The sequence below is a fragment of the Lates calcarifer genome, linkage group LG21 (assembly GCF_001640805.2).
Source record: "Lates calcarifer isolate ASB-BC8 linkage group LG21, TLL_Latcal_v3, whole genome shotgun sequence".
Lineage (NCBI taxonomy): Eukaryota > Metazoa > Chordata > Actinopteri > Centropomidae > Lates > Lates calcarifer.
In genome coordinates, this window is record NC_066853.1 from 23,949,773 (window position 1) to 23,972,712 (window position 22,940).

The following is a 22,940-nucleotide window of genomic DNA, read 5'->3' on the forward strand; positions in this document are numbered from 1 at the left end:
ATTAATGCAGTCACATTTTTAAGCATTGAAATGCATCAGTTGCAACTACCACAAGAGTGCAGTGTCAACAGCAGTATGCAGTGTGTACTTCTATTAAAAAGTGGTTGTTGGAGAGAGTGTGAGAGTAAATAACTTTCCGTATAGCACACTCAGAGTGCCTAGTGTTTCCTCTGGTGCCTTCCATGTATAGTGTTTGGTGCTATCTGCTTGTACCTCATTATCACTGTGTGACCGCTGGCAAAGGCTACAGGACACAAAGTTAGCTGCTAAACTTTTCCTACCGTCGATGTCTCCTCTCCCTGTCGGCCAGGGTACCAGGGGCCCCCAGAGCTGATAAGGCGGCTTGTTGTCTGGCCGGCCGCCTGCTCTGGGCCTCCTGCCTCTTCTCTTGAGTTGTTAATTCCGTTAGTTCATTGTTGCCGTGTCACTGGGCAAATTTTAACGCCAGTTGTTTGTGTGTTTATTGGTTTATTTATTAATTTTTTGCCTGTGCTCCCTGCTTCTTTCACTCTCTCTCTGTCTGGCTCTCTCCCACGTCTCTTTCCAGGCGAAAAGAATTAAAAGCCATTTAGCGCCGTCTCTCCCCCTGAGAACTGCTCTGTAATTAGCATAACTAATTTAGCAGAAATATTTCCCTTTCCCTTAAATTTGCTGTTGTGTAGGGGAGGAGAGGGATTGAAATTATGATGTAGCGGAAAAGATGTCTGCTTGGTGAGAGTGACTGTGTTATGTTTGTGTGTTTGTGTGTGCTTGCTTGTTCAGAGAGTACAGGAGAGTGCAATGCAATTTGGAGACTGTGGAGTGTATGTGTCTGAGATCTAAGTCATGCTGGGTGATTAAATAATTTTTCTTATCTGATCATTGATGTTTGAGTTCATCTGCCTCTTGGACTATCTGTGTGTGCATATGCTTGCTTGTGAGTGTTTTTCTTAATTTGTGTATGCTTGTAGTTTTATCTTTGCATGTGTGTGTTTTGTGTGAGAAGGCTTGTGTTGGCTGCAGCTTTATCAGTGGTGGCTCCAGCTGTGTAGAGTGTTCCTCAGGGGGTGCTGTGTGTCCTGCTGCTGATGCTGCACAGGCACTGGCTACTTGAACTTGTGGCTTAAATACGCATGAACACACACATGCGTGCATGCGCACACAAACACGTATACACACAGTATCACAAGGACACTGGCCAGGATTCAGGAAACAGCTGAGTGGTCCACACTGATGCCAAAGGATGTCTGTGGAAAGTGTGGAACTCTGTCACATCCAGGCAATGACCTTCACTTAGACTGAGAAGCAACAACAACTGGCAGCTAAACAGAAACACACAGATTTTTACTCTCTTACCTTTACCAGCTCAGTGCCATCTGATGTTCAAATTACAGCAACGTTCTCTGTAGCCACCTTGATTGTCTTTGTAACAATCTGTGAATTGACCAGCTGAACCATTAGCTCCAAAAACAAAAGCTTTGTCCTCTGCACAGCCTTGTCTTTTGTCCAAATATGAGTCAGAGTGATTTGACTGGGCTGTGTTATTAAATGAGATTGGGGTGGTGTAAAAATCCAGATGGATCATCAACTGTGTCCGGATGGATGAGGGAAAATTGGTTGTTAGAGAATCATTATCTGTTAATGGAATAGTATGACTTGATGATGGCTGAGGATAAAGGTGCCTGCCTCAGTTCAGACCAGAAATTCAGAGCTTGGTTATTCGGTTTTTGATCAGGTCTTTTACAAGATCACCCTTTGTGATGCTGTCCTGTGTCAGTTTGAATTTACACTGATCTTATCCTCTTTTCTCTTAGATTCTCTCTTAGGTTTTTTTCTGTTGCAAACTGTATGTCAACTTTAATTGATCCTGTTGCAATGAAGTGACTGAAGTGATTGAAGTTGACAGATTTAACCTGTTCAAGTCATTTTACTTGTCATGTGGAATACCATCCAGCCTGTCAAAACAGTTGAATAATGTCTTCTGTGATTCTGTTGGGAGTCTAAGAAAAATTATCAAGTGACCTCATTCAGTTTCCAAATTATTAACAAACAGCCTTACATGCTGTGGACAGAAATTTGAAAGATGCAGGTATTAAGGGTCTAACAAAAGATGCTGTTGAGTTGCAACACCTGAGATGTAAAATCCAGTGGACGTCTCAATAGCAATAATAGAAAGACAACAGACTATACAGAAATACTGTTCAGAGATGAATAGTAGACAAGAGATGCTATGAAAGGATGCTCCTGTTAATTGTAAACAACACATAATTCAAAAATAGCTTATATTATATATTATCATGACATGATTCATTGATTGTGTTGCGTGGAGGTTTATCAGGTAACAAGATGACCTGAGATTGATCCTGTCAGGCACTGGTTACACTGGGGTGCACTGGTTATCATATTATGTCAAGCTGATCCAAGTCTGTGATTTCATAACTTCTTAAGTGGTTTCTTAAGGTCAGTCCAGTCTCCACTGGTGGTGTGCCAGTGTTGGGATGCTGCCTGACGTAACGTCTCATACACTCACTGACCTCTCACTTATAGAGGCTGGCATCTCCTGGCAGCCCTGCTGTGTTTGAGCGAGTGTGTGTATGTGTGGGAGGATAAAGTTTCTGTCCCCACTTTCCCTCAATTATGACGTGTCTTTTGGCTAAAGGCCGGGTCTCCTCTCTCCATCTTCATCGGTCTCTGTTTCTTTTTCTTAATGTCTCTAAGGACTTGATTGGCAGCGATTATTTCAGGGTGCTTTTGCTGTGTCAGCTAAGTGACATCAGTCGCTGGAGAACAAGAGAGAGACAGGAGAAGGGGTGAGAGTGAGGTGATTGTATGGGGGGACCGTTGCCACTGATGATAGAGGGACGGCAGAGACAAAAGAGATGGGTGGAGGAGGGCGGACCGGGTGGGCGAGCTTTTATCGTAATTACACCCGCCCTCCAATGGGAAGGAGAGAGGGATAAGATGAGAGCACTGTGGCCACCGCTGATGCTAAGTGATCAAGTCAAGAAGAAATAAAAGCAAAGTTTGGAGACGGTAGTCTAGTGCAAACCTGCAGTGAAACCTCTCTCTCTCTGAGCCCATAACTAATTTCATTAGTGTGACATTCAGTTGTGAGTTGTGTCCCATGTGGTCTAAATGCAGTTTCAGAGGTTCTTCCATCCTGACAAGAGAAAATCTTTATAATATGTCTGGAATTTAAAGGGATAAAAATGGTTATAGAAAACTCACTGAAATCACTGAGTCAACTGTTGGAATTTAAAAGAGCCTGAAAACTGGTGTTTACATAAGTAAATGCTGCACAGCAGGCTCATATTAATCAACCCAGCCCATATGAAGCTATATACCAAACAATGTCAAAGGGAGAAGAGCTCAGGGATACAGTTTTTTCCCTCAAAAAGGACAACTTCAGTATAGTGATGATTCTTGTTCTCAGTCCATTTATTGGTGAGAAGTAAAAATGTATATATTTAAACTTGTGAACATCAGTGGAGAAAAGTCTGATCTACAGGAGTAAAGTGGAGGAGGAGAAGAGCAAAATCCCCAATCGAACAGGAGATGTTCTTTTAAGGTTTCAGTTTGTCACCTATTATAACATGGCAGATACTATGAATGAATGACACAACAGTATGGTAAATATTAGTATTTATCTCAGTCACAACTTTTTCATAAGAAACAAATTTAAAGCAGCTTGTATATTAACACAACCAAGAGCCCACAGTCACGTCAGCAGCTCTGTAGACACAACAATGCCTTGAGCTAAATGGTAACATGATCACTCAGTGCTCGATGTTTAGCCAGTCATGTTCACCATCTTTGTTAGTATGCTAGCATTAAACACAGAGTACAGCTGAAGCTGATGAGAATGTCACTGGTATTTGGACATAAACCAAAGTATTGGGCAACATAAAATTTCATCTAATTTGATTTGATTATAGTTTATTCTGCGGGGGAGGTATAAGTCTGTACCAAATTTCATGGGAGGATCAACCTGCAGACTGACATTGCCACTGCTAGAGCTGCTATATATCATCCAGTATATCAATATCAGCTGTTAGTATCTCAAATTTCAATATCCAACTCAAAAATCCAGTATCCGTCTGCTTCTGTCTACTAATAATAATTTTGACAAATGGGCCGGATTTAATGTCTCAGTTACACTGGATAAGACTTTTGAATATTGATCTCAGCAGCTTTGATCTTTGAAAGTTCACTTTCACATTCCTGATCTTAGACCTACTCACATTTTTCTTTGCCCCTTCCTTATCAGTGAAGAAAACTTGACCAGTAGGAAAGCAAGTGACTGTCTCATGACTGTCTCATGACAATCACTTTATATTTTTCTTCTGTTTTAATTTAGCTTCCTGGTGGTCTCACCCCCTGCCATCCTCTCAGTACATTAGCACTTTCCTGCTGCGTAGTGTTGAGTGGCTACTTTTCCCCCTCTTAAAGAGTCTAAATTTGATTCATGGAGGAAGCCAGTCTGTCATTTGAGCTGTATTGTGTAATTACAGCTGGGACTATAATGGCTGTTTATCCACACGGCTGCAGTTATTGCAGAGAAATTGGGGTCAATTACATGATCCTCTAAAAATGTAAGCACTTCCATCCGCTGTGTTGCACCCAACTCCATGACCCCTTCAAGTTATTTGCACTTAAATGGCACACACATAAGTATATTTTGACAGGTTCATATGTGCATTAAATACAACTAATGAACTCATTCAAATATGAATTCAAGCTTATGCATACAAACACTGAGAGGTCTACTGCAGCCTGCAGCAGTCGCTTATTATCAGTTTGTGTGGTGTTTGTTTTAATTGCTTTTGTCCCAGCATTAACTCCACATTTGTTTTGATGCCGCCACGCAATCATGCATTAGGAAATGACTCTGTAGGTGTGTGTGTGTGTGTGTGTGGAGAATTTGAGTTGAAGTCATTATGGTTTGTCTGACATTAAGATTCAGTAAAGTTTTTAAAAAATCATGATGCCAAGCAAGAAGTCATTAGTAGAGCCTTAGCAACACTGACTGAAAGAACAGGATGTTTGGCTGAAACTCACTATCTTTAAATTTGACCACTTTTAACCCTCCAAACTTCCAAATAACTTAAATTACTAAGTGATTTCCATGGAGATATGTTGATGTCAGGATTGAAACATTCATATTATCATGTGACATTAAAACTCCTGACACCTGTGACACTTAGACAAATTAAATTCTTTCATGGGTGTGGCAGCTTTTTAAAAGATTCCCTCAGTGTTGGTGGAAGTTTGCTCATTTTCCAAACGGCTCACTCTTGCGAAATTCCTTTTTAACTAACACTAAACTAATTCAAACAACATGTTTATCATGGGCACCACCAGAATAAAGTCAACATATATGAAGACAGCAGTAAAAATGCAGAGACCATATACCGCAATACACAGCAAACCAAAATAAAGTTGCATGGAATCAAGTGCTGCTGCCTTATCGCTACAAGGTCACAATAATCTTCACTTAGAAATCACCATTTGAACAGATTGCTGTGACTGTTTCTTAATGCTCGAAAATCTTCATATCTCGCAAATCACAAGTCAGGGCATGAACATGAATGTGTTGAATTCCAGTCATGTTTAAAGACTAAAAAGGGGAAGGCAAAAGATAATTCTGGATCTGAATGAAAGAAATCTGCCATTGTTTTCTAAAAAAAAAAAAAAATGGACTCGATAGTGTGGGAATAAGGTCAGTAAGCAGTAATACTCTTTACTAAAAGACTTTACTAATTTGGCATTACTCTTGTTTCAGTGGCTTTTTCAACCCAGGTGGATGGATAACCATGTTGGGAGAATCATAAATTGATTTCAGCTGCTTTTTCACTGAAATCCTCAGTGGTTTGTCAAATCTTCCACAGTGTAAAGAACTGACATTTTGGAAGTCCCTCTTCAGAGGTGTGGGATGGGAGCTATTAGCTATCGAGATGTTTTTGTCACCATAGCCTCTAAAGAACCCCTGTAAAGACGTTTTCTGTAGAGCAATATCAGAAAATCATTCCCGTTTATCTATACTGACTCAGAGTCAGACCATGTTTACAAAATGTTTGATTTACTGTGTTGGCATTGTGTTTGAAATTTGCATAGTGTGGTGCACATATCAACCAGCCCTATGACTGCCAACAAAATTCACTCCCAAAACTCTTAACTGTACTATCTGCATTATTTATTACCACTAATCTTAACAAGTCAATAATCAAACTGTGTTGTGTGTGCAGTAGGGCCATAGCACATTTCTGGTGAAAAGTTTTGAACCTACTAACTTGGTTTGGAAAGTTGATAAGTGGTGTGGGAGATGTTTTCTTGAGACACTTTGGGCCCCTTAATACCAATAAATCTTGGTTTGAATGCCACAGCCTGTCTGAATATTGTTGCTGACCACGTGCATCCCTTGAGGACACAGTTTACCAGTCTTCTGATGGCTACTTCCACCATGATAATCCACAGCATCACAAAGCAAAGGTCTTCTTAATGAGCTCAGTGTACTGTTTTGTTTTGAGAGCAAAAGGAGGCCCTACCTACTGTTAGTATGGTGTTCCCAATAAAGTGCTTATTGAGTGTAAATCAAGCATTGTAGCATTAACACAGGGGTTCGCAAACCTTTTCTGTCATGACAAACAAATCACATAGTCAAATTCATTTTTATCAATAAATAACAACTGTATTTGCAAATGAAAAATCTAAACTGCCCACATTTTTAGACACAAAAGACACAAACACAGACAGACTGTTCTCAACCACAACATAGACTTCTTATCAATTTGTGTTTGTGCAATGGATGTCACCTGTTTGTATTTCACCCCATCAAAAATCCATAAATGTATTGCACTTGTCTTTCTATGTGAATAAATCTTGGAAACCTCAATCTCAGTCTGCCCTTGTAATGGTTTTTCACCCCCTATTTTAATAGCTCCTGCTTTCTGAAATTAACAGTACCTGGTATCACAATAACCTCCAGCATATTGGTGGTTCATGGTTGCTGAAGAGTTATTTTTGCATTTTTCTGTGGCTTCTGCAGTAACTTCTACCTGTCCTGTTGTCTTCCCAGGCCCACCTTTCGCTACTTCACCTGGCATACGTGTGTGTTGGGCATCGTGGGTTGTGCCGTCATGATGTTCCTGATCAACGCCATCTATGCCTCAGCCAGTATTGCCTTCATGCTGCTGCTGCTTCTGCTGATTCACTACCTCAGTCCCACCTCCAGCTGGGGCTATATCAGCCAGGCTCTCATTTTCCACCAGGTCTGACACACACACACATACACACACAAACAAACACGCACACTCTCTCTCAATACAGCCTTGTCATTACTAGAGCAACTAAAATCTCATCCCCTCAGCTTTACAAGAGCCTGTACCTCTGCCAAGCAATCGTTCTATCAGGTTTATAGAGACGCGCAGACACACATACACACACACACAAACACACAAACACAGACAGACTGTTCTCTGGTGCCTCTCCCTTAGCCAATTGCTTTGCATTTAGCAGACAAACACACACATTTTCCTCCTCTCTTTTCCCATGCAGACACACAGCACTGCCTTGTCATTTCTACAGCAGCTATTTTTCACGTTTATATCAGGCTTACCAGACACACACACATCTGCATCTTTTCTCTCAGCAGAGTTCTCTACATTTATGAGACACACACACACACACACACACACACACACACACACACACACACACACACAGCTTTACATCACCCAGCTCTCTATGTCCTCTATCTGGCGAGCCTGTTGCTCTCAAGGAGAGGGGGCACCGTTGCCAGGAGGGCCTGTTGCCGAGAGGAACCGTTGCCAAGGCTGTGGGCAGGGGTTATGGGCAGGGAGAGGGAGGGTGGCTGGGTTTGCCAGCAGCTTGTCAGAAGGCAGAGCATTATTACAACCACTTAACTTATTGCGCTTTTCCTCCTTGTCCTCCTTCCTCTCCTTTTCCTATCACATTCTCTTCATTTCCCCCTTCTCTGCTGTTTCTCTCTCCCTGAGACAGCAGCTGGGAGCTGTGGCAGGGCTGAAAGTTTTTAATTGGCCACCACTGGTACCCCCCTTACTAGAGCAAGAAGGTGATAAGTTGGTGGCTTGTTGATATCATAGAGGGACTACTGAACAGGCGTACTGAGTACAGGTCCATGACATCTGGACCAGAGCCTCTGTGTGAAGTGATTGTTTACATTTCTTATTGGAAATTTAATCAAACAACTACATTAGTTTGCTGAGGTGCTAGCAATTTAATATGTGAAGTAAGCCACTTAAAAATGTAAATATCAGCTCTACTTCATACTTGTAATTTGACCATAACAAAAGATTATAACAAAAATATAATTTGACTCTTATGTTTTGTTCTCCATATTACTGTTGTTCTCAATTCTACATTGTTTGTTTATTGCATACACCAACTACTGGTGAAAGTGAAAGGGTCTACATTACAGCCTCTCTCCCTTTGGATGAAAACAAAGCACTAAAAATGTCTGGAACCTGATGAATGACAAGTAGTGACACCATGCTCATTTTATGAGGTGTATATTATGAATGTTTAAATTTTTGACTCATAGTTTGAAGTGATCAATATGTTGAAAATAGTTTACAGAGGAGTAGTTCTGCTCATGACATTGTTAGCTAACATGGACCAATAGGTCCTTTTCATTTTATGAGCTGACGGTGTGTTTAACTCCAACCAAACCCAATTTCAAACCAATTAAATTAATGTTTAATCCCGCCCAAATTTGAAAGCTAAACCAATCAAGTCTTGGTGAGTGGGATTAAATGTTCAACCTTAAATTCCGCCCCATTCTGAAGAACCAGGGTTTAAAATGTGAGTCATTTTTACTTACTTACAAATGAGCCTCCCTTCATTGCCCCAGTCCTCCCCTCCTATCAAAAGTTTTTCAACCCAGCCCTGGAAAGGAGCCCAGTGCAACTTGAACATACTAATAGGCCTGGCAGGAGAGGCCATGTGTGTGCATGTACATATCTCGTACATGCACGTCTTCCGTTCCTGCACCCTCCAGCAGCAGCCAGTGTGGCTGGGTGCCAACTGGGTGACATTGAAGCAGGGACAGGAGACACAACAGCAACAAAAAAACACAGCTGGAGATAACAGGCAGTTGACAACAGTGTTAAGGAGAGAAAGAGAATGAAGAAAAAGACAGACTGACGCAAGAATCACTGTTGGTATCATGGGAGGAAAAAGATAGAAACAGAATATAAGCAGGCAGAAGGGATGAGTGATCAAGAAACTGAGTGATGGATGAGACTGAAGCGACAGAGAAATGATGATAGCCTGATGGATGAGAAGACGGGGAAATGGAGAGATAAAGAGAGACAGATGATTAGATGAGTGGAGGCAGTAGGACTTTGCCTCTGGGACAGTTTTTTTTTTTTTTTTTTTTTTTTTAGTTTTTACAGCAATTATTGGACAGTTGCATGAAAACAGCTATGGTGATTACAATGGTAATGATATTGGAAATTGTTGCATCTTCACTTTTGATTGAGCTTTGATAGACCTTGAGCTAAACTTGTATTGCAGAGATAATCATAATCAGCACAATTTCTCCAGGTCTTTTCAGGCTAGATCCCAAAATGGAGCTGCAACACAAGAAAAGTGCTGTTCTGTCATTTGTCCTACAATTTCATATCATTACCTCAAGTCCATTAAACACACCCCAAAAGGGTTTTCAAGTGAAAGTCATTTTAAAGTATTTTTAGTCATTCTCAAGTGACTCTCCTTCATTTAAGTGGTGTTTCTTACAGCCAAAAAAAATCTCTTTTTTAATTGACTGGAGATATTTTAAGCTCCACTTCCTCCCTCAGTCTGCCACAAATGTGAGGTAACTGGTAAATTTCAATAAAGTTCACTTTCCTCACATCACAACCCTGTTGTGCTCACATCAGAGATGCCTTTTTCTCCTTTCTTGTAACACCAGGATAGTGTTACTCACTCCACTTAAGGAGTGCAAAAGCCACTGAGTTATCCTTTAAAGACACCCTTCTTCCCTCAAAGGGATGGATTTTACAGTCTAGGCAGCAGCTTTAGAATGGCAGACATATCATCACTGAGTTAATGGTCATTAATGCCAATGAGTGTATCAAATGAGTGGTAATCATTCCTAGTAGACTTTAGGTTCAGATCTAATGTTTGGTTCCACTTGGTTACATTTCCTTAATGGTACCTTGATGGCTCCTCATTAGCACACTGTTAGAATCTTAATGATGGGTGTGTTATAGTGTGCATTGTAATACAAACTGATACACACTGGCAGTTACAGTATAAGTATTTGCTCATAAGCAACTATAGATGGGTACATTTTTACCAATACATATATACATGCATACACACATGCTCGTCTATACATGCACATGCACACAGACCATACATATCAGAGAGAGGTGTGCACGCACTGAGAGAGAGAGCTATATTCAGAGTATGTGACTTTAGAGGAATACCAACCTCATGGCAGTATGCTAAATAAAAGCCAAGAAGAGACTTCAGGATGTTTCTGCTTCTGTCTAAGAAATAGTCCTGCACACAACCCCACATAAAAACCTTAAATTGGCATTGGTGCACTGTTGTTTTAGCTTCTGTCCAATGTCCACTTTTTCTCCTACTCACAGCATACAGATGTGACAGGATCACATCTTCTGCAAGTCAGGTTGATTATGTTACTGACCAGGCCAGCTGTTTTCCCTGTTTTGAATCATGATATTCAGCTAAGCTAACTGGATGCTGGCTCAAGTCATATATTGTATTCTAAAATAAAAAAAAATTAAAAAATGTCTTTAAGTTGACAGCTTGAGTTAAAAGGGGAGTTAAAAGATACACAGAATCATGGTATAGAAAAATCAAACTGATAAAGCAGATGGCAATAAGGACATTGTACAGTAAAATACAATGAAAAGACAGAAAAAAATATATGAGGGAAAAAAATTAGATAAGGTGCAAACAGATGTCAAAAAGTAGCCAGTAAGGTATTGATATTTCTGTGAATACTCTATCTCAGGAATATCCATACTAAATTATGCATCTGCTAAAGTTCAAAGTTAATTCTTGACTTTGAAAACAGCAGTTGAGAAAACAATGTCACCACATGTCTAACTGTGAAGACTGTGAGATAAGTTTGAAAGCTCCAGAACAACAACTAAATGAACCTTGTGATGAAATTGTTTTCTGAATTATGTATCTGCCTGTTTTTCAGTGGTATTGTTATCATCATCCTCATGCTGTCTTTAATTCCTTATAATAAATTTCATGAAACTAACTTTTAGTTCTAGAAGCTTTCAGAAAAATAAGCCAACCTGAGTCTCTGTAGCCGCTCAATTACATACTTTAAAATCAAGCTTTCAGCCTCAAATTAAGTCGTTTTGTACAACATTATTTTGTTTCTTAAGTGTTTTATTTAACAAATGTATTTTCCTTGTGCATAAGAAATGATATACAGTATAGATGTGAAAATCATTGTTGGATTTATTATTGACTGTTACATGAACCCCATGTCAAATCTTAATGTGTTAATGATCCATGAAAGTTACTTCCACTTTCTGCATATCTCCAGTAATGGGGGAGAAGCCAAACATGAACACATATTGAATGTACGAGTGAGCAGTAGTGTGTTTCTGCTTGCTTGATTGAAATCTTGCTGTGATCTTGCAAGCATAAGGGATGTTGCATCAGATATGTGAAATAGCAAAAATACTGTATGTGTTCCAATAATTCGATGCCTTTATATTACTTCGAACCTTTCATTCCATGTGTCAGATAACTGCAGACACAGCTGTTTTTTTTTTTTTTTAATAAAAACTCTACCTAAAAACACAGCACTTCAGTCTGCTGCTGTGGGCCACAGGGTTAATTAAGGAAGAGGATGGGTTTAATAACAGACACATTACTCCATAACAACCCTTCTTACAAATGTCTCCTCTCACCTATAGGTGCGTAAGTACCTGCTGATGCTGGACGTGAGGAAGGACCATGTCAAGTTCTGGCGGCCTCAGGTCCTGCTGATGGTTTCAAACCCTCGCAGCAGTGTGGGCCTTATCACCTTCATCAACGACATCAAGAAGAGTGGCCTTTACGTGCTTGGACATGTCCAACTGGGAGATCTCAGTAAGGATGCTGAAATTCAGTTCAAACTCATCCACTGTTAAGTCTCTGATTCCATTCAGCTATGCTATTACATTTACTATAAATCTTAAAGTCATGGTGGAACAGATTCTTACTTACATTACATTATGATAAATCAGTTCCTTCTGTAGATTATCAGGAAACCAAACATTGTTGACCTCCAGAGGTCTTTTGCATGACATCAGATCATCAAGAGTAGTTGAAAGTTTAGTTCTGCACCATTTCTCATCTAAACCAGCTCAGTGTTAGAGGGCGAAAAAAAAAAAAAAAAACAGGGACGGTGATGGGATATAGTTATTGGATAAATTCACATTAGGATAATATTTAGAAGTGGCAGTGACATAACTAAAAGTTTGTTTTTTTGACAGTCAACTTCAATATTAATGCAAATTTTCAAAAGCAATTTGTTAAACAACTCATTACTACAAAAAAACCCAACAGTATTTCCACTCAAGTGTTGTCATTCTGGACTGGTTCAAAATAATTTTAAGATCTTTCTAAATATGTTAGAATACAAATTTTCACAATGAGCAGCGTATCATTTAATGGACCTTTTTGGCATGCTAGACCTCTTCTCCATGACATCGGCTCATCTACCACTGTTTTATTTCAAGAGAAATAATTGTGCACACAGTGCTCTGGAGACGTCACCTCTTTTCTGCAGAGGCAAACACTTAGTTTAAAGGAGCGGAATCATTGATTGTTTTCTTTGTCTTTTGAGGATATGCTGGGGGAGTGGGGTTGGGGGAATATGCATTGATGGGAGACTGGGACTGGCCTTGAATGGAGTCCTCAGAATCCAAATCCTCTGAGTGTTTCACAGTGGAAAATGGTACGTTCATTAGCCACTGAAGAGCCCCTCTCTCATTTGACGAGCCACTTGGTCTTGAGAAATATGAAGGAGTCATTCATTCACATAATTATGTTGAAGAGGAGTTTGTTAAATGCTCAAACCTACTTCCACATTGCCCTCCTAATATATTTTAAGTCTATCCATTTATTCTCTTACTTGTCTAGCAGCTGTTTGCCTTAAAGCTGAATACACAGAATACTTATGCATGGGAGCAACAGTGTTAGGTGTCTGAAGAGGTCCAAACACAGCTGAAACTATCACAGAAATAGTCTATGAAGCTTGTAGATTTGGCCTCTGCATTTTCTTCATCATTGATCACCTGCATGCCTGTTTGTGTTTCCATGTAACTTTTTCTCTGTCTCACATTCTGTTTATCATGCACCCCCACCTCCACCCCATACACACACACACACACACACACATCTCAGCATCTCATCTAACATCTCTCACCTGCTCTCCCTCTAATTCAGATTATGTTACACTGAATTCTATGCTTCCTCCTTTTACTTATATGCCTTTTGTTCTTGGCCTTCACTGTCTCTGAATCTCAACATATTTAATTGTCAGCTATATTTCTCTCCTCATACCATTGTTTTCTTCCACCCTTTCAGACACTTTACCATCAGATCCTCTGCAGTCTCAGTATGACTCCTGGCTATCCCTGGTTGACCATCTAAACATCAAGGCCTTTGTCAACCTGACTTTGGCTGATTCTGTACGTCATGGAGTCCAACATTTGCTCTTCATCTCTGGACTAGGTAAGTGTGACAATATATTCAATTCAATATTCCGGTTGATCAGTATTTGAAAGCTTTAATCTAGGATTGAAGCTACTGATAGCTGACATCTGATTTTGTGCTGTAATTTTTGAGTTTTCACTAAGTGAGGTACTTTGTGTGATTATTGTTGCAGAGGTGAAAAACTGGGTTAAAATTGCTGCAGTCTGTTTATCTCACTCAAACTAAACTAAAACTATTTTCAGAATTTCCATTTTAACTTAAACTTTATTTAGTCCTTCAGTTTTAACTGCTACTTCAACATTTTTCAGTAATTGTGTTCCAGCAGTTTATTTTAGTGTTTACACTTAAACTACTAAACTAACAGCATTTACTTCCTTGAGCACCTCCATTTTAAGTCCCATTTCAACAACAGTACTGAACAATACTGTTTCAGCTGAATCAGTTTACAATTAAATTGACACACCAACTTCTTTCAGCACTTACACCTTGACTCCTGTCAATATTTCCATTCTTCACTTCAGTCAGCGCTTATGCTTTGACTCCTTTCAGCACTTCTGCCAGTTCAACTGTCAGTAATTCAATTTCAACTCCCAACTTCTTTCTTTCTTTCTTTCTTTCTTTCTTTCAGTGCTTCAACTTTAGGTTCAACATTATGCCCTTAAATTGTTTAAATAAGTTCAATCATTATTGAATATAACTATTATAACTATTACTGCCATTCAAAGATTTTTCACAATTTCCAATGACTCAACAAACATTTCAACTGCAAATTTAGAAACAGTTTTTGAATTTTTCAGGCAGTCATTTTAATCCTGCTATGACTGATTTTCAGGTCTTGAAAATCAGTCATTTTCTGTTTTTAACAGAAAACTAATATTTGTGAATGCTCTTCTCTTCAGTGACACCCACTGCAAACTAAAGAGATCTGAGAGATCTGTCATTTTCTAGTTCTTTCCTTGTTGTTTGCTGTCCTCTTGGTTTTCTGAGTTGTCACTCATGTCTAACTTAAAGCACTCTTCTTTTCTTAGCCTTTTTTTCTTATCTCTCCTTGGCTTCCCTCCCTGTTCTCACTCCAGCACTGATCTCCTTCACATCTGTCTCTCACTTTCACTTCATCAGATAGAATGATTAAACCTCTGCAACCTTCCGCTTCACAACTCAAAAAATCAATTTTCATTATAAAGAAATTATTTGCATTGGGTTGTAACAAAGGGTCTCATTCTTTCCCTTATCTGTCTTTTCTGTTCTTTCTCCTCTTTCCAGGTGGGATGCGTCCCAACACCCTTGTCCTCGGTTTCTATGATGACTGTCTTCCAAATGACAAGCTGGTTGATCCATCCCTGTCCACCAGTCAGTCCACAGATCCCTCAGACCCTTCTCAGGAGCCTGAGCAACAACCTCCTCTCTTCCACTTTGCCTCCCTGCGGGGGTCCAGCGACAGACAGGATTATGGTGAATTTGGTGACGGGAAGGTTCTTGGGCCCCAGGAGTATGTCGCAATCATTGCTGATGCCATGAAGATGCTTAAGAATGTGGTGCTGGCTCGATACTTCAACAACTTTGACCGAGCTCAGGTCCTCTCACCACCCTCCTCCTCCCCAGGGAAGGGTGCTGTGTATGTTGACGTCTGGCCAGTCAACCTCCTGCGTCCAGACAGTTGTAGCTATGTCGATACCTGCTCTCTGTTCTTGCTACAGCTTGCATGTATCCTCAACATGGTGAGAGCCTGGAGAAAAGCTACGCTCCGTCTCTTCTTGTGCGTGGAGGAAGGGCGAAGTGTGAGGGGCTCAGAGGAGAAGCTGGGTCAGCTGCTGAAGGAGTTGAGAATTAAAGCTCGGATCTACCCTGTGCCCTGGGACCAGCAGGTGGCGCTACACTGGCAGCGTCAAGGCAAGTGGGGAAAGAAGCCATCACAATCACCTGATACCACTAAAGAAGAGAAGAAGCTGAGAACAGACGAGGATGAAGAGAATGATGATGATTACGTTAATAGCTTCCCGAGCAACACAATGCGCCTTTCGGATGACTACCTGTCAGCTGTCAATAAGCTGATCCTGGACCAGGCCCGACCACCACCTGCTGTGCGTTTCCTGTACCTGCCTCGCCCTCCAGCTGACACCCGGCGCTACGCCGCCTACTTACACCAGCTGGAGCTCCTGACTCAGGACCTGGGCCCCACGCTGCTTATCCACGGTGTTACACCTGTTATCACCACGGATCTTTGAGAAATCCCCTTCTTTACACATTCAGTTAACTGTGCCTTAGATGCTAAGGGTTCTGAGTTTTGCAGTGTCTCTACCTGCTGCTTAAGGTTCCTTGTGAAGGTGTTTGACCTCTTTTACAGTGTCACCACAGACCTCAGCACTGCCATGGTGCTGATCTCTCCATACAATGACAAGGGGAGACAGCCATTGAAATTTGACCCAGACTGAGATGTCACTGCCGAGTCACAAATAGCATCTGCACTGCATTTCACAATATGGACCCAAAATCTCTAGACATATGGCCTATTCTTAAAATATTTAAAATGAGGACTGGATTTTATATTGTAAATCTTGGCCACTTGGGGAGCACAGAATATCCTGTCCAAATATTTAGTCTCTTCTCAATTTTATTTGTGTTCTCAACTTGTAATTTTGGTATCTCTATCAAGCACCTGAAGGTACCATAATGTTAAATTTCAATGTCATTATGCCTTATGAGATGAATGTAGAACCTGTGGAGCCAGTCACCAAATCTAAACCAGTTGGAAATAGTGCATGATGCTCTTTTTTTATATTATAACCAATGTTATAATATTTACAAATGTGTCCATGGAAAATTTCCACTCTGGTCTAATCCTGTCACTCTATGAACTAGTTCTTCATTCCTACCTATAACAGAGAGAACAGTCTAATTCCTGTTCTAAGAACTCAAAGTATCCTCTGACTCCCCCTGTCCCTTTCTTCAAATGTTTGGTGTGCTGTTGCTTAAATTCCTTAAAATGACCATTCCATATGCCTTCAGATCAAAAAGTGCCTTGCTAGTTAGGGAGCCTCAAGTTTGGACTCAGTCCATCACAGACAGAAAGTTGGACTGCTTTACACCTTGGAGCAGTTATTTGCAGGAAATCTGCTTTTCCATTTTACAATCTTGGAACAAAGGACACAGTTGAATGGCAAATCCGACAGTGCAAGTGAAGGTCTTAAAAGTTTTATTCCAAAAAATAATTTTATGTAAGATCTCAGGATGACATTCCTTTTTTTTTCCAAATGCACTTTTGTCCTTCCTCTGCCAAACTGCATGTTGTGCAGCTTTCCAAATTACTTTAAACATGTTTACAGCATCAGTTACTACTGTGATTATCCACAATGTTTTATAGATTGTTTTTATGTGTTTTAAGTGCTCTGTAACTTTTAGAATTTTAACTCATTAGAGATCACATAGCTTGACCAGCCTCAATCCTGAAATGCCTGAATGAATTTTAGTATCGACTATGCTCTGCAGCCTCAACCTTTACCCAGAGTATTTGTAGTGCTCACAGTGAACCCATGTAACTTTTGCTGAACTGTGGCCATAATGGTACAATATGGTACAATACATATGGTTAAATGTATCATACCATTAACACAAGAAGAAACTGAAAAGTCTGAGGACTGACTTAGTAACATCAGCTATAAAGCAATATCTATCTATGGAAAGTATGCTAACATTAGCTAACATTAGCCTTAATAAGCTGCTGGTCATACCAGCAGGAAAAACCCGACTGTACTCATGTAAACATTTCATTTGTAAGAGTAAGAATGTGATATTTCTTGTTAAAAGTTACGCAGGCTTACTTCATATCACTGCATACTGTGGCAAAGAGTATTTCCACGACATCCATGATCCTTGAAATGTTAGTCTCTAGAGTAACTACAAATAAAACTGTTTCAGTTCAATAGATTCATCCTGACAATCTTCATCACACTGACGTGTGTGGAGTCCAGATCAGTTTTTGAAGAATGCCTGGTACTCCAGACTGCTCTTGACATTCTTTTGTTTGAAATGGGATATATGTTTACTTGTGGGCCAATTGGATCCATCTTATCTCCATGGGTGGGTCCTTGTTTGGACACTACACTCCCCAGCAAACTATTGACACTACATTTCTTCAAATCTTTGTCCTGGATTTCTGTTTTTGAAATCACAGAGGTACAAAAAGTATTGCAGAACACACTCAGTTTATTGAAGAAATGAAATGTTCAATGTTGGAATGACTGCAGAAATCTAAGATATATATATATATATATATATATATATATATTTAAATGTATACTTTACCAGATGCAATCTGAAATGACAGAAAAAATAAAAAAAGAATCGTTTGTATCACGTGTCCTTTTTTCACTTCCTCAGGAGATTGTTTGCGAAAGCCAGATCAAACTTAACAAACGCTCAGTGCACCCGGACTTTGTTTCATTTCAGCTTACCAGTCTCAGAGGAGAGAGCTGGGGGGGGGGGGGGGGGGGGGGGGGGGGGTTGTGTGTGTGTGCACGCTTGTTTGTTTGAGGTAAACTTTGGAAATAGGGGCTGAGATAGCTCAGCAGCTCAGACAGAGAGATACTAGAGGGTGCCAGCCAGCCAAATTACCTTGTCCTACAGTCACCCTCACTGCCAACCAGGCAGAAATGGATTCCATCTCAGCTCTGAGGTGAACAACAGATTGGAGAAATAAGCCCAAATAACCATCGATATCTGTTCAGGAGGAGGGAGGCTGACATTTATCACTGAGGGAAAGACCCCAGCTCTGAGAGGATTTGGTGTGTGAGTGTATGTGTGTATGTGCACATTCGCTCACTTGTGCAGAATGGGCTCGGGACTAGGTTTTCTGATCTGTGTCCATGCATGCATCTATCAGCTGTTTACATTTGCAATCAAGTAAAAAGAGCAAATATTCTTTGCTTCCAGCTGAGCTCTGGTAATTGCAACAGTCATTTTCCACCATTTTCTATAGACTAAGCAATCAGTTAATAATTGAAAAATAATTGTTATTTTCAAACCAAACCACATTTTGTTAAAATGTAGATGAACCAAACCTACATAGGCCATTTTTCATTGTTGGTAATGACTACTGTTACTTATGTTTCAAAAATATCCCAAAATTAAAAAAAAAAATAGTAATCATCAATAATAAAATCAAGCTCAACTTAATCATCCACCTACAAAGAACAGTGTCCAGACAAAGCTACTGCATGTTTTGTGAAATTTCTATTCCCATGTGAACATGCTGAAAAGCCAAACATCCAAAATTCTCCCAGCACTTGAACGTATCAGCCCGTGTCAGGTGATCCGTACGCACACACTAAACAACTGTTTTACATTTGTTCAAATTGTCACCAATATTTGACACCAGTTTCTCTCCATATACTTCTGACTTCAGAGTAAAATGTTGCATTCAAAGTGTTTCACTTGTTAAAATAAAAAAGCTGTAGGCTACAAAAAACAAGAGATGGTGACAGGAAGGAGAAGAGTGGGGTGCAGCAGAGGAGAGGAAGTGCTCACCCAGGGGGCTTTTGCGTGCGTGCGTGCGTGTGTGTGTGTGTGTGTGTGTGTGTGTGTGTGAGCGAGCGAGCATGAGTGACAAAATCAAAGATGGAGACCATCAGGCTGAGTGTGTGTTTGCCTCCAAGTCTAAAACTCTGCTCTGTCATGTCTGCACCTCTGATCAGAGGAAACTTGTCACTACCTTGTCACTTCTACAGTGTGTCATAGCCCTAACCTCCAGGTACACCACCAGCATGCACACACACATACATCAGCACTTATAATTTCTACCACTTCTTTTAATAAGAAGTGGTAGAAATTTCATCTCTCTCTCTCCCTCTCTCCCTCTCTCTCTCTCTGAATCTTCAGATCCACTTAATTTTACATGACACACAGATTGCCGGAGTCATCAGTTGGATCGGAGGGAGAGATGGAAGGAGGAGAAGAGGGTGGAGTGTCAAGTAGAATTTGGTCACACTGACACCCAGATTCGATTACTAGTTAAGGTTTTTGGAGGCTAAACAGACCTCTGGCTTTTCCTGTGAATCATGTTTGCATTCCAATGTGCAGAAAGCATGTGTGCACATTCAGATTACACCGTGCAGGGATTTAAAGAGCTCAAACTGCTGACCGACAGATTAAACACTTGTCATAGTCTGACTGCTAAAACATCTCAGGCGTTCACAGTGCCTGATCACTGTGCTGTTGATTGCAGGTTTTCTGTGGGTTTCTCGAAGCATGCCACCAAGATTGCTCTACTTCACAGGCAGTAAATGCTCAGAGCCAAGTACGTGTGTGAACATGTACAGTATTTGTGCCCTTTAACAACAACAATCCCACAGGAAAGAACACTTAAGTGGTGTCATTTAAGCCTTAAGTAAAGGCTTGTGCAAATTATTTTTCTTCATGGCAATCAAATTCCAGCCCCATTTTCTTCATGAACATGAGTGTGTGTTGTACCCTGTGTTCACCCTTTTGTGTACAACTTCACCATATTGTATGTTACAAAAGGATGTGTAGGCATTAAATACTGCCAATTTTGGGTTGATCTGCTGACATTTTCTTGCGAACCTATACAGGCAGTCAGCATTTGACCTGTAACTGAGAAAGTGAAGAATTCTGCTGGTATAAATTTTAGATGGTAATTTAAATTATTTAACTGATCCCAAAATGTTTTACCTCTGAAATCTGTTCAACACACTGACCATTAACCTTTAAATTCAATGTAACTTCTGCATATTGACAATGTTTCCTTAATAGGAAATAGTTCTACCAGACACAAATGCTATAGAGAAATATAGTGAGAAATTACACTTTATCTAGTTACGTGACTTCTATCAATGACTAATAAAGAGTCATACCTGTCCCCTTTTGTGCTACGTTAGTGCTGACTGTCCAAACTCTTCCCACAGAAAAGCCATGATTTACCAAACTATTAATATCTATCAAAGCATGGCACCAAATTCTTAATCAAAATCCAGTTATTTAATATCAGAAGATATGAGCAACATCAACAGGCTTCTATTATATTTTTGATAAATATCTATTATTGTCCAAATCTTATAGTCTAAACTATTTGTAAATCTAACACGTTCTTCTAAATGCAGCCTTTACTTACCAGGCACTTCAGTCTTGCTATGTTGTGTCTAAGCAGGAAACTTAATAAGCTGTTTAAACTCAAGCATCCCAACAGGTTGTGTGTGCTCTTGTTTGAATAAGGGAATTGAATTAGGGTGGAGCTTAAGGGAAGCAAATCTGTGCTGTTTATCTGCCTTTTGGAAGGTTAAGAAAAGAAAACTAGATCTATTGAAAATCTTTTTAGATTACCTCAAACCTGTGATGTGTTGCCTGGATATACATTTTCATATATTGTACTGTCCAGAGGTTACACAGAACATCTCATTTAGAAGAGACTAGTTAAAAGTATGGTTTATGGAGTGAAATGAGGCATATTAAAGAATAAATATAAAGCAGCGATCCCCAACCACTGGGCCGTGGATCATTTGGTACCGGGCCGCACCGAAAGAATAAATTATTAATATTATTTCACTTTATTGACTATTGGAGTCTGTGGGGTGTTTTATTTTGAAAAACGACCGCAATCTCTGCCCATCACATCCGTCTGTGCTTCCTGTACCGCTTGACACACACCTGTTGGTCGTGGCTGCTGTGATGCCCGACAAATAAAGCTAGCTAGCAAACTAGCTAAAATGAGTTTTTTAAAAAATGTCTGTGAAGAGTTTCTTTGAAAAGGGAAAAGGGCCCAATGATGAGACAGCAGAAAAGCTTAAGAGTGTCAAGAAAAACACAGCTGCATGTAGTGGGAAAGTTCTACCTAAAATACGGTTGCTCCAGGCCCCCTCTTCATAATATGTGGCTACAGGCTATCAAATGAGGCAGTGGCGCCTTCAAAACTGCTTCAACATATAGAGACAACTCACTCTGCATTAAAAGACAAGCCTGAACCCGAAAAAAAATGTGAACAAGGACAGAAGCAAGTCTTCAGGGCCACCACAGCAACAAGGTAGCTGCACCGACAACAAGGCACTTCGTGGCTAGCCGTGTTGCTAACGCTAAGAAGCCTGTTGGTGAAGAGCTGATGCTGCCTGCTGCTGCGTTATGGTGAGTTGTATTTATTATGCACTTTACGTTTGTAGGTTTGTTTTTATGCCGAATCTATATTCCGGTCATTTTCACGCGCCACCCTAAATTTGTGATTGCATGTACCATATGTACTAAAAGCGTGCCCCTAGGGGCGACCCAATGGCCGTATGGTTAGGGCACACTCCCTGTGGGCGCGTTTGCACATAGCTGCCGGTGCCCTTTTCAATTTCTGTCCGGCAAAGGCTTAAAATGACCAAACTAACAACAACAACAACAATAATAATAATAAAAATAAAAACATGCCACTGTGCATGTGCTAGAAATGCAAAATGGTCACTTTTTTGTTGTTCAACCAAATACAACAAAAAGGAGCTCATTTTTTGCTTTCATGGGGTGGTTTTCTGGTTTTCCCATGTGCATGTCTGGAATGGAAATTGGTTTTTGTGTTTGAAATAATATTTTTTGGATGCTTCCATTATATTGTCCACAATTTCAAGTCTTGTGTTTAATTCATAGAAAGGAGAAGAAATAATTTTGGTTTAGCTGAAGTACTGGAGAAAATGAGTCACGATGTCCACTTTTGTGCCTGTTAGGCTTTGTGATAGAAACTCTCACTCTGTGTTGAGCCCCCATTACACAGTCACTGAACTGCTCGTTCATTTTCATTATACAGCAGATAAATTTGAAAGGTCCCAAGAGACTATTCCTCACAGTGAATGGCAAACTCCTTGAAATACAACTATAAAGCTGGCATGTATGTGCACATACTTAAATTTGCATAGTTTTACAAAGTCAGCAGTGTGTGTGCTGAGTCACGCTGTGGGTCCATGTTGAGTTTCCCATCGTGCTTTTGAATATGTATGGTGAATATGCTTGCAGAGCCGCAGGGGGAGGAGCTGTTCTTATTGCTTATTCTATTTTATGTTTGACCTGTGCTGCTGTGCGATATTCATTCATTTCCACACACAGGTCAGACAGGGTAAGGTGCGTGAGGATGGCAGCCCACTGCCTGAATGTCATTACATTCTCGATTTGTTGTGCCACCATATGACTGGGTAACATTTGATTTGTTTGTGGTTTTATGGGGAAAGCAGATGTGTGTGGCATGAGAG

At 40.2% G+C, this 22,940-nt stretch overlaps 1 protein-coding gene across 1 annotated transcript in view; it reads left to right on the forward strand.

The window, feature by feature from the left end:
- Positions 1 to 18,069, forward strand: part of zgc:153039 (uncharacterized protein LOC767698 homolog) — a 59,710-nt gene extending 41,641 nt beyond the window's left edge. The window contains exons 10-13 of the mRNA XM_018684059.2: positions 7,055 to 7,247; positions 11,934 to 12,108; positions 13,591 to 13,737; positions 14,983 to 18,069. Coding sequence (XP_018539575.1) covers positions 7,055 to 7,247; positions 11,934 to 12,108; positions 13,591 to 13,737; positions 14,983 to 15,944 — 1,477 coding nt within the window. The 3' untranslated portion in view covers positions 15,945 to 18,069. The remainder of the gene's footprint in view (positions 1 to 7,054; positions 7,248 to 11,933; positions 12,109 to 13,590; positions 13,738 to 14,982) is intronic.
- Positions 18,070 to 22,940: the final 4,871 nt, after the last annotated feature.